Raw genomic sequence first — 14413 nt, forward strand, 5'->3', positions numbered from 1 at the left:
CAGGAATCTATGCTCCTTCTGTGGAATCTCTTCTGTGGCCCTAATTAGTACTCTAGAGTTTGGGATGGGGGAAGGGTGGAGTTTAGCCAAAAGAAGACTATGGTATGACTTCAGTCAGTATGACTGAATTTCTTCTGGTACCATGACCTAAGAATTTATGACTTCTCACTGGTAAATAGAGTCTGATGTGAGAATTACTTCTCAGCCTATGATTTTGTTTCATTGTTCTATCAAATGTGACAACCAGTTATTTTATCCCGTTTTTCTAAATCAGTTCTATAAATCCCTGGGCTTCTCTGTCCTGAACGAGGAGGTTACTGTACATACTCTTGTATATAATAGAGTCTTTATAGATCCTCTTGTGTTTGGTGTTCATAATGTAGAGTATAACTTTTTAAAAAATTTTTTATTGTTATGTTAATCACCATATATTACATTAGTTTTTGATGTAGTGTTCCATGATTCATTGTTTGTGCATAACACCCAGTGCTCCATGCAGAATGTGCCCTCTTTAATACCCATCACCAGGCTAACCCATCCCCCTACCCTCCTCCCCTCTAGAACCCTCAGTTTGGTTTTCAGAGTCCATCGTCTCTCATGGTTCGTCTCCCTGTCCGACTTTAGAGTATAACTTTTTAGGAGACTGTTTAGAGATCTTCAGTGCTTCAAAAGAAAACCAATAATTTCAATAGATGTGCCGAATAAGGACACAAGTTTTTGTTTATCCTGCAGATACCAAGGGACTGAGCAGGAGAAAAGAACACAAATGACAATTCAAGAACATAAAGTTCTAAATAATACTTATTAAAGATTTTATTTATTTATTTGACAGAGAGAGAGAGACAGCAAGAGAGGGAACACAAGTGGGGGGGTGGAAGAGAGAGAAGCAGGCTTCCCGCTGAGCAGAGAGCCCGATGCGGCGGGGCTCGATCCCAGGACCCTGGGATCATGACCTGAGCCGAAGGCAGACGCCTAACGACTGAGCCACCCAGGCGCCCCATCTAAATAATATTTATAAAATAAACTTCTAAATAAAGTTTTTAAATATATTTTTAATTCACATAGAATCATTATTATTATTGTTTGTAGTTACTGATTTAATGAAAATCACAAATTTGTTCCTGTTAACAAATTTTCCAAGTAACTGACATTGAAAACACAGTTTTGCTGAGGTTTAATTAACATAGAATAAAATTTGCCAATTTTAAGTGTACAATTTGATGAGTTTTGACAAATATATCAACTTCTGCAAACATCTCTAAAAGTTTCTATCACCCCCAAAATTCCTGCATATCCTTTTGTAGTCAGTTCCTTCATTCTCTCCCTAGCCCCTAACACTCACAGATCTGCTTTATTTCACTTCAGTTTTCTAAACTCTCATATAAATGGAATCATACCTTATGTAATCTTTTGTGTCCAGCTTTTTTCACTTAGCATAATGCTTTTTGAGATCTACTTATGTTGTTGCATATATCAATAATCATGTTTTATGGATATATCACAGCACAGTGAATCTTTTTCCATCATCTTATTTTTAACTTATTAGTGTTTTTATATTTTAAGTGCACTTTATGTAGCTAGCATGTAAAGCCTTGTGTTTTTTTTTATCCAATCTGACAATCCCTTAATTAATTGAGGCGTTTTGACCACTGACATTTAATGTTATTATCAATATGATTGGGTTTAAATCTAGCACCTTGGTATTTGTTTTTACTCATACCATCTGTCCTAGCTGAGGTAGTGTTTGTCAGGTTTCCCACTATAAAGTTACTCCCTCACCCCTTTACACTTTGGAAGGAAGTCACTATGCACAGCCCGCACTTAAGGAGTGTGGAGTATCTACATAAATTATTTGGAATTCTTCTGCATGGGAGATTTGTTTCTTCTGGCTGGTATTGAATGCCAAACATGATCAATTTTACATTGTTGTTCACTGGATCTTGTTGTAATCCTTTAAGCTCTACTGGATTTAACTTTGGCATGTAGTTAAATAACCCTTTTCCTTTTGACACTTCCTTTAAGCTTTGTTGAGGTGTTTAAGCTTTGCTAGAGTGGTTCAAGAGCAGTCTTTAATCTAGGGCTAACTTAGCCCATTTCCTAATGTAATACCCTTCTGAGTATTCTGCCTGATGTTCCACATATTACAACATTTTCCCATTATGGCTGGCAGGATTGAAAACTATTGCCAGACTTGTGTGAGCTCTAGAAATTGTTCAGCCGACTGCTTTCTAGAGATTCTTTCACTGGCCCTAATTAGTTTCACTGCACATCAGTACAGCCTTAAGGGAATCCCTTTGTAGATATTTGAAAATCTTTGTATAGCCCCCTCTTCTGTGTTACTCTACTCTGCAAATTCTAGCAGTGTTCAGATCACATTAAGTTTTTCTTCTTGTATTCTTCACCCTGTAAAATCAAAGTTCATTTCTAGCAATCATTTAAAGCACAAACTGATTTTTATTTTTGGTATAAGTCTACATCTAAGAAAATCAAATGAGATTCATTTAATCTATGGCTATTTTACTAATAATGTAACTTTGGTCAAACCTTGGTAAAATATACTTCATACTTTTATTTCTAGATTTTTGTTTATTCTTTAGGCTCATATTTTCTCCATTCCTGCCTTATAATAGAAGCTACTGATTCAGGGCAGAGGCTGGTTCTTTTTTAATAAATGGCCTGATAGTAAATATTTTAGGTATTGTGGGTTGTATGTTTCCACAAAACTTAACTACTTAACTGTCATTGCAGTGAAATGGCAACCACATACAATGTGTAAATGAATGACTGTTAATGTGTTCAATTTCAATTAATGTTTTCAATACAAATTTATTTACAAAACAGGCATCAGGCCACATTTGGCCTGCTGGTTGTAGTTTTATCAATTCCAGTGTAGAAAGTAATTCAATTTAAAACATTTTATTTTTTTTAATTTTATTATGTTATGTTAGTCACCATACAATACATCACATTAGTTTTTGATGTGGTGATCCACGATCCATTGTAAAACACTTTAATATATTTCTTTTAGTCATGTATCAGTACAATATTACTGAAGTTCATTCATTCATTCAACACACTCTTACAGAGAGCCTACTATGTGCTAAGCACTAAGTTGGATTCAATGGATATAGAAATAAAAGACACAGTTTCTGTTCTCAGGAAGAAGAGGCTAAAAGACCACAGCAGAGTCTATACCAGCTACCTAGGTGAAAAGTTATTAAGAGCTAAGCCAAAGGCATAGGAACGCGAATGGAAAATAAAGAATAGATTCTAGAGACAGAATTTCAGAAGCTGAAATACACTGGACAGGAGTTGGTAGTAGGGGATAGAGAAAGGTAATGTCAAGGATAGAGCTATAGGAGATACAGATTTTGGAGGGGGTTGAGTTCAATTTTGGCCATGTTGTGTTGAAGGACCTATAGGAAAACTAAGTGAATATATTCAAATGGGTAACTATTCTAACTGGAGCTCAGAAGAGAGGCCAGGGCTGGAATAATCAGAATAGATGGGGTGGCTGAAGCTATTGTTGTAAATGAGATTTCCCAAGAAAAGTGAGAACATACAGTTAGGGAGGGAGCATCTTATATAAAAATAAATAAAGGGCAATGAAGCCTCCCAAAAAGATTGAGGAATTTTGGCAAAAGAGGTAAGAGGAAAACCAGGAAATGAAGTTGACACAGAATCTAAGGAGAGACTGTCAAAAAGAAGGGAGCAGTCACTCATACCAAACGGGAAGACCAATTTAGAAAATGAATGGAGAGGTACCACCCAACTGGGTGGCTCAGTTGGTTAAGCATCCAACTCTTGATTTTCGTTCAAGTCTTGATCTCAGGGTTGTAAGATCAAGCTCTGCTTTTGGGTTCCACACTGGGCGTGAAGCCTGCTTAAGATTCTCTCTCTCCTTCTCCCCTTTTACCCCCTGACCCCCCACCGTCTCTCTCCCGCTCTAAGAAAAAAGAAAAAAGAAAAAAAAGAAAATGATTGGAAAGAGATATTTTTAACAGGAATTGGGACTTTGGTAAGGGCAATCTTATTTTTTTTATTCACGATAATTAACATATCGTGTGTTGTATTAGTTTCAGGTATACAATAAAATGATTCAATGATTCATATATTTCTCAGTGCTAATTAAGATAAGATAAGTGTACTCTTAATCCCCTTTATCTATTTCATTCATTCTCCCACCCATCACCCCTCTGGCAACAACCAGTTTGTTCTCTGTATTTAAGAGTCTGTTTTCTTGGGATACCTGGTTGGCTTAGTTGGTGGAGCATGCAACTCTTGATCTCAGGGTTGTGAGTTCAAGCCCCCCATGTTGGGTGTAGAGATTACTTAAAAATAAAATCTTTAAAAAAAAAAAAAGGTTCTCTGGTCTCTTTTTTCTTTGTTCTTTTGTTTTGTTTCTTAAATTCCACATAGGGGTGAAATCATATGGTATGTGTTTTTCTCTGACTGACTTATTTCACTTGGCATTACATCCTCTAGATCCATCCATGTTGTTGCAAATGGCAAGATTTCATTCTTTTTTATGGCTGAGTAATATCCCACTGTATATATACCACCTCTTTTTTTATCCATTCATCTACCAATGGACACTTAGGTTGGTTCCATATCTTGGCTATTGTAAATAATGCTGCAATAAACATAGGGGTGCATATATCTTTTCAAATTAGTGTTTTCACATTCTTTGGGTAAATACCCAGTAGTGGAATTATTGGATCATATGGTAATTCTATTTTTAATTTTTTGAGGAAACATACTGTTTTCTATAGTGGCTGCACCAATTTGCATTCCCACCAACAGTACGCGAGAGTTCCATTTTCTCCACATCTTCCAACACTCGTTATTTCTCATGTTATTGATTCTAGCCATTCTGACAGGTGTAAGGTGGTCTTAATTTGCATTTCTCTGAGGCTTAATGATGTTGAGCATATTTTCATGTGTCTGTTGGCCATCTGTAGGTCTTCTTTGGAAAAATGTCTATCCAGGTCCTCTGCCCATTTTTTAAATTGGATTGTTTTTTTGTTGTTGTCTAAGTTCTTTATATATTTTGGAAATTAACCCCTTAGAGGATATATCATTTGCAAATATCTTTTCCTATGCAGTTGTATAAGTTGTATAAATTCTTAATATACTTTGGCTGCTAGGACTATGAGTGTACTGGTGTGTGTGGTTATCTTTCAGTTGGGCAATTTTAAAAGAGTGTGTGTTTAGAAGTTATATTATGAAGGGTTCAGGAGTGATTTGGAATGAAGCAGTTGTAAAGTGAATAGATCACTCACTAGAGAAGCTTCACTAAAAGGGAAGATGTGAATGTGGCAACAGAGTCAAAAGAAGACTTTTAAAAACATTTTATTTATTTTAAGTAATCTCTACACCCAACGTGGGGCTCAAACCCATGACCTCCACATCAAGAGTCACATGCTCTTCCAACTGAGCCATCCAGGCACTCCAAAAGAGAACTTTTTAAAACACAGTGAAGGAAAACAGCCTATAGAAAGGCAGAAACCAATGGTATAAGACAGGGGATAACTGGTAGAAGTAGGGAAGAGTGAGTGAGATCTAGCAGAGAGAGGTATTGACTTTCCTCAGTTTCCTCTGAAAATGTAGAGGAGATAAAATGGTAGAGGCAAACAATTTTATCAGATGGAGCTTGCAGAATGAGTGGGAAGAATTGAGGGATTCCTATAAGATGTACTATAGTCTCTTTGTGAAGCAGGAGGTGAAGTCATCTGCCTGGCAATAAGGAAGGAAGTGATGGAATAGAAGTTTGAGGAGGGAACTGCAGGTCTGAAATTGCTGTTGTGAGGAACTGGAGAGGGTCTGATTGGGAAATACAGGAGTTCTAGGCAGTGCTGATGGTCAAGCACAGAGTGGAAATAATGAATCTGCAGTAATATCTACATGTATAATTTTGTGATTTTCCTCCTGCAATGGTCAGGAATTAGCATGTGAATTTTGATAGCTAGATAGATCCAGGGTTGGAGAGTTGCATGGCAGATGCTGCAGATACAAGGATAAAAGTGATAAGGTTATTGGCAATAAAATTGCCAATGCTAAGTGGTTTAGGGAAGGATTTTAAGCCAGGAAGCAGCCAGATTAGGATAATAAGGAGAAATAAGGGACCAGAGTTGTTAATGAAGTCAAGTAATGGCTGTAGGGAGATGAGAGTGAGAAAATAAAATGTAAGAGAATGGGATATGTGAGTTTAAGATTTTAGAGAATGAATAGTTCCCAATGACTACAAGGTCCAGAATGTGGTCATTAATATGGACAGCTGAAACGTAATGAAGTCAAAAGTCACTAGCAATAAAATCAAGAAAGCAAGAATGGAAAAATGGCTATATCCAAAAGATAGTGAAATCACTTGGGATGATGGGCTGGAGTTGGGGTAGTGGAGTAAAGTTAACGCAAAGTACAGAGAGTATAATGAGGAAGTCTGTACATAATAACATCAAATAGAGATAGAGTATAATATGAGATGGAATGACAAGAGCCTCAAAAGAAGAGTGATTTTTACATGAGGATAAGGCTTTGAGTAGGGGTCTAGAAGTGGCAGTGGTAGCTCCTGGATCTCTGGCTCTTTTAGAAAATAGTCTCATGAACTTTTCAAGTTGTATTTTTTTGGAGAACAACCAGTCAGACTTCTGTTACAGTAAGAAGGTGATGAGAGAATTCTGTAAAGCGAGGATGCAGGAGAGTTATTTAGGGAGGGAGTTCTAAAGGGCAGAGTGGAAAGGGATGGGTGGGAGCAGTGGGAGGATGGGTGAAGGCAGAGGAAGCAAAGAACAGAATAATGGGGATAAGAGCACATCAGGGGATAAATCACTGGAAGGGTCTACATTATGGGTTTTGGCCAAGGAGAACAGGAAGATGAGGCATGGTGGAATTAGTTGGGTGTCAAGGATTCAGACGGAACTCTGAAGTTCATTTGTTTATTTAATAAATAGTTACTTGAATGCCTATGAACAATTCCAAATTTTGAAGGTATGTGAGGAAACAAAACAGATAAAGTCCCCACCCTCCCAGAGATTACATTCTAGTGGAGGAAATGGATAATGAAACAGTAAATAATTTCACATAGTGATAACCATTGCCAAGCAAATCAAACAAGGTACATTCAGTAAGTAAGTATTCATGAGAAAAAATGAAGTAGGAAAAGGGTACAAATAGTGATGGATAGATGAACATGCTATTTTTGATATTAGCCAGAAAAAAGTCTTTGAGGAGTTAACTCCCCCCTCCCTATGTTTTACTATGGACATTTCCAAACATACAGAAAAGTTTAAGGAATTTTATAGTGAACACTGCTATACCTACCCAGATTCTATCACTAACATCTCCCTGAACTTGCATGAAGAAAGGCTGGAATAATATAAAGGAAGGAATCATAGGAAAGAGTGTTTGAGGACAAAGAAAGTGTAAAGGCCCTAAAGTCTGAATGAATTCGGTACATTCAAGAAACAGCCAGAAAGTAAAAGTGATTGGATCAAAGTAAATAAGGGAAGTATGTGTTAGGACATAAGGTCACAGAGGTAGGTAAATCATGTAGGTCCTGTTTACTCTGTAAGGACTCCAGATTTTATCTTGGGTGGGATGGAAAGCTTAAGAGTGTGTTGAGTAGAACTGGATGATCTCATTCATATGGCAGAATAGGATGCAGATGGGCAAGAGCAGAAACAGAACAGTTAAAAAGCTATTGCAATAGTTCCAGGCCAGCAGTATTTGTGAAAGTTATCTATCCGTATTCTGAGTAGGCTCAGAATATATTTCAAAGGTGGAGTTGACAGAATTTACTGTTGGACTGAATATGGTATGAGAAGAAAAGAGGGGAGGCAAAGCGGACTTCTAGGAATCTTTGGAGCCAGGACAGGCTGAGTTAGCTGGAGGTGTGAGAGGCTTGGTGACAACAGCAGACTGGGGTTCTAAAAACTTTGGTGAGGAGTCTGAAATATCCAAAGAAATCCCAGTCCTCACCTTGGAAAGAGCAACAACCCAAGGCAAATGGGGATATGTGAGGGAGGGAAGATTCAGCCTGTATGAAAAAAGTCAGGATTCTACAAAGTCTCTTATTAGAAGAGAATTCCTTGGGATGATAAAAAAGACTCTGGCTTCTCTGGGAAGAAAAAGTTGGACTGGACTGATCTCACTTTCAAGGATAAATAAATTCATTAACAACAAATGTATGCATATATGTATCTGTGTCCCTTATGTGAACACATAGTTTTTTTGTTTGCTTTATCAAATTTTGTGCCAAGGTTTGATTACCTTACACCTAAAATTTGTGTTATCTCCTTGCTGATATGCTTCCAACATCTCTTCATTTAGGAATTTTTTACACTGCTGCCCACTTACTTGTCTAAACCAGTGCTAGACAAATAACCAGTGATGAAGAACTAGTTTTTAAAATCTCAACCTGTCATGGACTGATATATTTGTGGAAGACAATATAATTACCTGAAAAAGTAGAATTTAAAAATATTACAAAGTGCAAACCCAGTTGTTTAATTATTAGATCAACTGACATAAAATTACTCATCAGATTGCTATGAAACTTTCTAAGAGCAGGGCACCTGGGTGGCTCTCAGTAGATTGTTTGATTCTTGATTTTGGATCAGGTCATGATCTCTGGGTCATGAGATCCAGCCCCAGGTTGGGCTCCTCACTCAGCGGGGAGTCTGATGGAGATTCTCTCCTTCTGCCCCTCCTCACTCACTCTCTCTCTAAAATAAGTAAATAAATCTTGAGGAAGGAAGGAAAGAAGGAAAGGGAAGTAAGGAAGGAAGGAAAAGATTCTAAGAGCTTACTCTTAATTTCTGTACTATTTTGTCCCAGATTGGTAACCACACATTCTGATTAGCAGTGGCATAAACCACTCCACATCTCAAAAGTCCCATTATCTATTAAACCAAATATAAATTTCTCACCATTGTCTTCTAAACCCTCTCAGTTAGCTCAGACTTACCTGCCTCTAATGGGCAAGCCCTTACCTTCCCTCTCACATAAGCTACTATTTTTAACCCATTCCTTTTTGCCTCTGTTTACCCAATGTATCCTGAATACATTTCGTAACTGAAATATTTGTCTTTAAAAGGTTTTCCAAGGACAAACTTACCTAATCTTTATGCCTTCGGCATTTGCATTTTCTTAAATTTATTAGTACAGATTGATATTATTTGTATTGTTTTCTTTGTTGGAGCATAAATTGCTTCAGAGTAAAGTCAGATTTTTACCACAAATTAAAAAATGTCTAGAATATACCCACAGGAGTATAAAACAATAAAAAGTATATAAGTAATTACTTGTCTAAGACTATATGTGCATGGGAAGATAAAGTACTGAGGTCTGTGTAAATACTGTCTTTTATTACAGGAATTTGCATTCATCCCTTTTCTTCCATGCCCTGCTTTCTTTTCTTACTAGGCCTATCTTCATTAACTCTGGACCCTAAAACAGCTCACCCAAATCTGATGCTCTCCAAAAACCGAACCAGTGTGTGGCATGGTGACATTAAGCAGGTAATGCCTGATGATCCAGAGAGGTTTGACTCAAGTGTGGCTGTGCTGGGCTCAAAAGGCTTCACATCTGGAAAGTGGTACTGGGAAGTAGAAGTAGCAAAGAAGACAAAATGGACAGTTGGAGTCGTCAGAGAATCCATCATTCGGAAGGGCAGCTGTCCTCTAACTCCTGAGCAAGGATTCTGGCTTTTAAGACTAAGAAACCAAACTGACCTAAAGGCTCTGGATTTGCCGTCTTGCAGTCTGAAACTGACTAACAACCTCAACAAGGTGGGCATATACCTGGATTATGAAGGAGGGCAGGTGTCCTTCTACAATGCTGAAACCATGACCCACATTTACACCTTCACTAGCACTTTCATGGAGAAACTTTATCCCTACTTCTGCCCTTGCCTTAATGATGGTGGAGAGAATAAAGAACCCTTGCATATCTTACAACCACGGTAATTAGTCATGCTATTGTGTAAATTCAGAGTGTTATTAAAGAGGTATTAAAATAGTTTACCAGTCTCACTGGTTTCTCTTCCCAGTTTATGGGGAACTCTGGAATAATGAAGAAAGGATTCGCAAACTAAATTCCATTCTCAGTGTCTTAAGTGGATTTCACTGGAGCTTTTCAAGATATCCTTCCACTTCTCTGGGGTCTTCTATGACAAAGGAGCCACTCTTCATGAGAATGATCATCATGCTATTGTTAGTGGAGCAAACTGCAACTTCAGTTTGTGATGCTTGGAAACCCTTTCCAAATGTGTCCTGAAATTCTATTATGCTGTCATTATTCTCAGCACAAGACTCTTAATAGATACATTTTCAGATGTGTACTCTTCTTCCTATTTATCTTTTATTTTTAAAAGATTTTATTTATTCATTTTGAGAGAAAGAGAGAGCACAAGCGGGGGGAGGAGCAGAGGGAGATGGAAGAGCAGACTCCCCGCTGTGCAGGGAACCCAAGGAGGGGCTCAATCCCAGGACTCTAGGATCATGATCTGAGCCAAAGGCAGACAGACTCTTGATCAACTGAGCCACCCAGGCACCCCATTTATCTTTTAATATAAATTTTGCAACACATTTCTTTTCTAGAACTTGTTACTGTAATTAAAAAAAAACTGTTCCAGAGATTTATAGAAAAAAAATAGGAAATCGTTTGGGCTAGTTTATAATTTTGTCTTGAATTCTCTCAACATACTTTTTAGTCCAGCGAATCTGACTCTCTCACTCTCTTTTTCCTGCTTTATTTGTCTACGGAGGTATTGTTTTTCTGTACTCAAATATATTTAAGTATTTCAGTCTGCTTTTGACTATGTCCTTTTCCTCCTATAATTTAAATATCAGTATTTTTCATCTTGTCCTCTCCAGTATACCCATTCTCCAGCATGTTCCTTCTAAGTCTAAAGTTCTTAGCATCATTTATCTCAGCAGTACCCTTGATGAACAATCCCTTCTTTTCCTTCAAAGTCCCATCTAACTGGGCTTCATTCTCTATATCTGATAGGGTTTTTTTTTTGTGTGTGGGGGGGTGTTATCTAGGACCTGCAGCACTGGCCCTTTAAAATTACAATTAGCACAGCTCTTTGGCAGGGTAAAAGCCCCCTAGCTTATTTATCATAAGGGAGAGGATACACACATACCACAGGTAATATACCTGTACTGTTGGCATTTACAATATACACATATTCATAGCTGCTGAGTTGGGTAAACAGCCATGACATGACTATGGCTACTTTTAAGAAATTACTTAAAAAAAAAAAAATCTGTGGCACCTGGCTGGCTCAGTCAGTAGAGCATGAGACTTCTGATCGCTGTGAGTTCAAGCCCCACATTGGGCATGGAGCCTACTAAATAAATAAATAAATAAATAGTGTATCTTTTTTTCAGAAGATTTTATTTATTTGAGAGAGAGTGAGAACACACACACACAAGGGGGAGGGGCAATGGGAGAGGGAGAAGCAGGCTCCCCGCTGAGCAGGGAGCCTGATGCAGGGCTTGATCCCAGGACCCCAGGATTATGACCTGAGCTGAAGGCAGACGCTTAACTGACTGAGCCACCCAGGCGCCCCAAATTTTGTATCTTTAAAAAAATAAATAAATAAATAAATTCACTTCAATCAGAATGTAATAAGGACTTGTTTTGTGCCTGAAACCTTGCTAGATGTTTCGAAAGACATAAAAGAAGCATAAAAAGAAAAAAAGGTTCATTTGGAGAGACTTAAATTAAGATGCTTGGACCCCACCCAAGAGCAATTAAATCAAAATCTCTAGCAGGTGGGGCCTGGGCAGTTATAATCCTAAGAGCTCTCAGGTGATATTAATGTGCAGGTAGGGCAGAGAATTACTGAACTAAAGGAACTTATTTTTTAAATCTTTTCTAAGAAAAATTCGAACAGAAAAATCGCATTTTGTATGATAAACTCTTCTGTACTCCCCACTCAGATTCATCAGTTATTAACATTTTGCCACATTTTCTTATTCTCTCTCCCCCATATCCACCCCATATGATTTTGTGTGTGTAGTGTATGGCTAATGTTATTTTTGCTGAACCACTTCAGATTAAGTTACAGGCATTATGATTCTTATTCCTAAATACGTCAGTATCTCCTAAGAACCAAGATACTCTTTTTTCTTTAAAGTAAGCTTTATATCCAAAGTAGGGGTTGAACTCACCACCCCAAGATCAACAGTCACATGCTCTACTGACTGAGCAAGCCAAGCACCCCCAAGATACTCTTCTTACATTATCACAGGACAAAATTATCAAATTCAGAAAATTTAGCATTGACCTGGTACTACTTACTAGCTAACAAACAGTCCATATTCAATAAGTAATATTTCTAATGATAGGGTTTTAGACACTGCGGTAGAGAATTTCAAGCAGTATGACAAAGAGTTTGGGGGACAGAATAGGGCCTAGCTCCTACCTATTAATTATATACAAAGTTTTAGAAATTGATATCTAAAGTCTGTCCTTGTGGATAGACAAGAACTACAGAGTTCAGAGAAAGGGGAAGTTAATATCCACCAGAATAGGAAGAGAAAATTCTAAAGAAAAGTGGTGGTTAAGTTGGAGATAGTGAAAGATGAATAGGAATGAATAAAAATTCTAATCTGAATTTGGTAAATATACTCCTAAAAATGAATGGTTTTTTTTGTGGTGATGGTTGCATAGTTATAAAAATATATAAATATACCAAAGTATATAAATATACCAAAAATATAAAAATATACCAGAAATTAGTGAACCGTATACTTATAATGGGCAGATTTTATGGGATATAACTATACCACAATAGTTTTTTAAAAAAGGGAAAAAATGAATTTTTTTTCAAGGGAACAAGGACAGACCACAGAAAATATGTATACATATTTTCCACTATTTGTAGGTATCCACCTTAATGCCTTCTCTAACATACTACCTTAACTTTTCAGCATTTGTCTTAACATAGATGACACAAATTTGTTTTTGCACAGTTTTCCCAGATAATTGGTTATTCTATACTGAGTAATTTGAACAATACTTCTATGTAGAACTCAGATTACAATTAAAGGCAGGAATCCTTCTAATGAGTATGAATCATAAAACACCAATATGAGACTTTCTTGCTAGAAATAGACTCTGAATGTATTCACTAAGAATTATGATTAGGGCTATCTTATATATTGTTTTATCGCAGGCTACAGGAGATGAGGCTGCTAGTAACAAAAATACAAAGTAGAAGGAAAAGTCAGTGTGTTAGGATTCACTGAGGTGAGAACCTTAAAAAGAGAATGACTTGCACTTTTCTGGGACTAAACTGACTTTTAGAATAGCAGTGGCAATATCATTGCACAGTTGTATAACATAGTTGAGATATAGGAGAAAAAAAGTAATACTGAATTACCAAGTACTTCCAAGAAAAGAGATGCTCTGGACAAATTAATTTTTCAGATGAGTAAAGGTGATTTATTCAAGGTCAAATATTTGCTTAACTACTTTAGATAAAATCCTCCTAAACTGACCTACTTGATTATTTTTAAGAATTAAACTGTAAAATACACACAAAAGAGTGTAATATATATATATGCAATTTAGAGAATGATACAAAAAAACAAACACTCATTAATTGACCATCTAGTCTTGCAAATAGAATAGTATCAAAACCTTTCAAGGCCCCATGTGTCCCTCTCTAGGCCCTGAGGTAATCATTATTCTACATTTCGTATCTGTTTTTTTCCTTTCTGAATATAATTCATAGGTATATTTTTCCAACAACCATACTGTTTAGTTTTTTCTTTACTACATATATATGTATCCCTATAAAGAAAGATTCATTATGCCTGTTTTTTTTATTTAAAAAAATATTTATCTAAGTAATCTCTACACCCAACGTGGGGGCTCAAACTCACCACCCCGAGTTCGAGTCACAAACTTCCAACTGAGCCAGCCAGGCACCCCCATTATGCCTGTTTTTTGAAGTTTAAATGAATGGAATCATGTTCTATGTCTTCCTTAGCTTTTTTGAAATTCAAAATTATGTTGTATTCCATTCTATGAAAATAGAACAGTTTAAATACCCAAACTACTGTTGATAAATAAGGGGTTGTTTCTAGTTTTGATTTTGGTTGTTGCTGTTGCTTTAGCAACAGTGTTGCCATAAACATTATTGTACAAGGTGTACTGGTAAAGGGGAGCAAGAATTTCTCTAGGTACATATGTAATAAATGCTGGCAGATAAGTTAAGCACATCTTCAAGTAAGTAATGCTGAATTGTTGGTCAAACTGACTATGCCAATTTACATTCCTACAGTTCCCATTAATCTATGTTTTTAGCAATTCAATTATGTACCAGTAAAGTGGATACATAATGGTATCTCATAGTTTTAGTCTGCATTTCCCTAATTACCCCGATGGCTGAGCATCT

General features: G+C 36.9%; 1 protein-coding gene and 1 pseudogene across 10 annotated transcripts in view; one reads left to right on the forward strand and one right to left on the reverse strand.

Annotated features, from left to right (window-relative positions):
• Positions 1–10020, forward strand: part of TRIM69 (tripartite motif containing 69) — a 63209-nt gene extending 53189 nt beyond the window's left edge. For all 10 annotated transcript variants that reach the window (XM_073876937.1, XM_025883563.2, XM_073876934.1 and 7 more), the window contains one exon: positions 9424–10020. In XM_073876937.1, the coding sequence (XP_073733038.1) occupies positions 9424–9965 (542 nt within the window). In that variant the 3' untranslated portion in view covers positions 9966–10020. The remainder of the gene's footprint in view (positions 1–9423) is intronic.
• LOC112832926 (dihydrofolate reductase pseudogene) overlaps positions 1–14413 on the reverse strand; it is a 73390-nt pseudogene that overhangs the window by 56954 nt on the left and 2023 nt on the right.

This window comes from Callorhinus ursinus, unplaced genomic scaffold, assembly GCF_003265705.2.
Source record: "Callorhinus ursinus isolate GAN/ISIS: 27379988/994484 unplaced genomic scaffold, GSC_fseal_2.0 scaffold25, whole genome shotgun sequence".
NCBI lineage: Eukaryota > Metazoa > Chordata > Mammalia > Carnivora > Otariidae > Callorhinus > Callorhinus ursinus.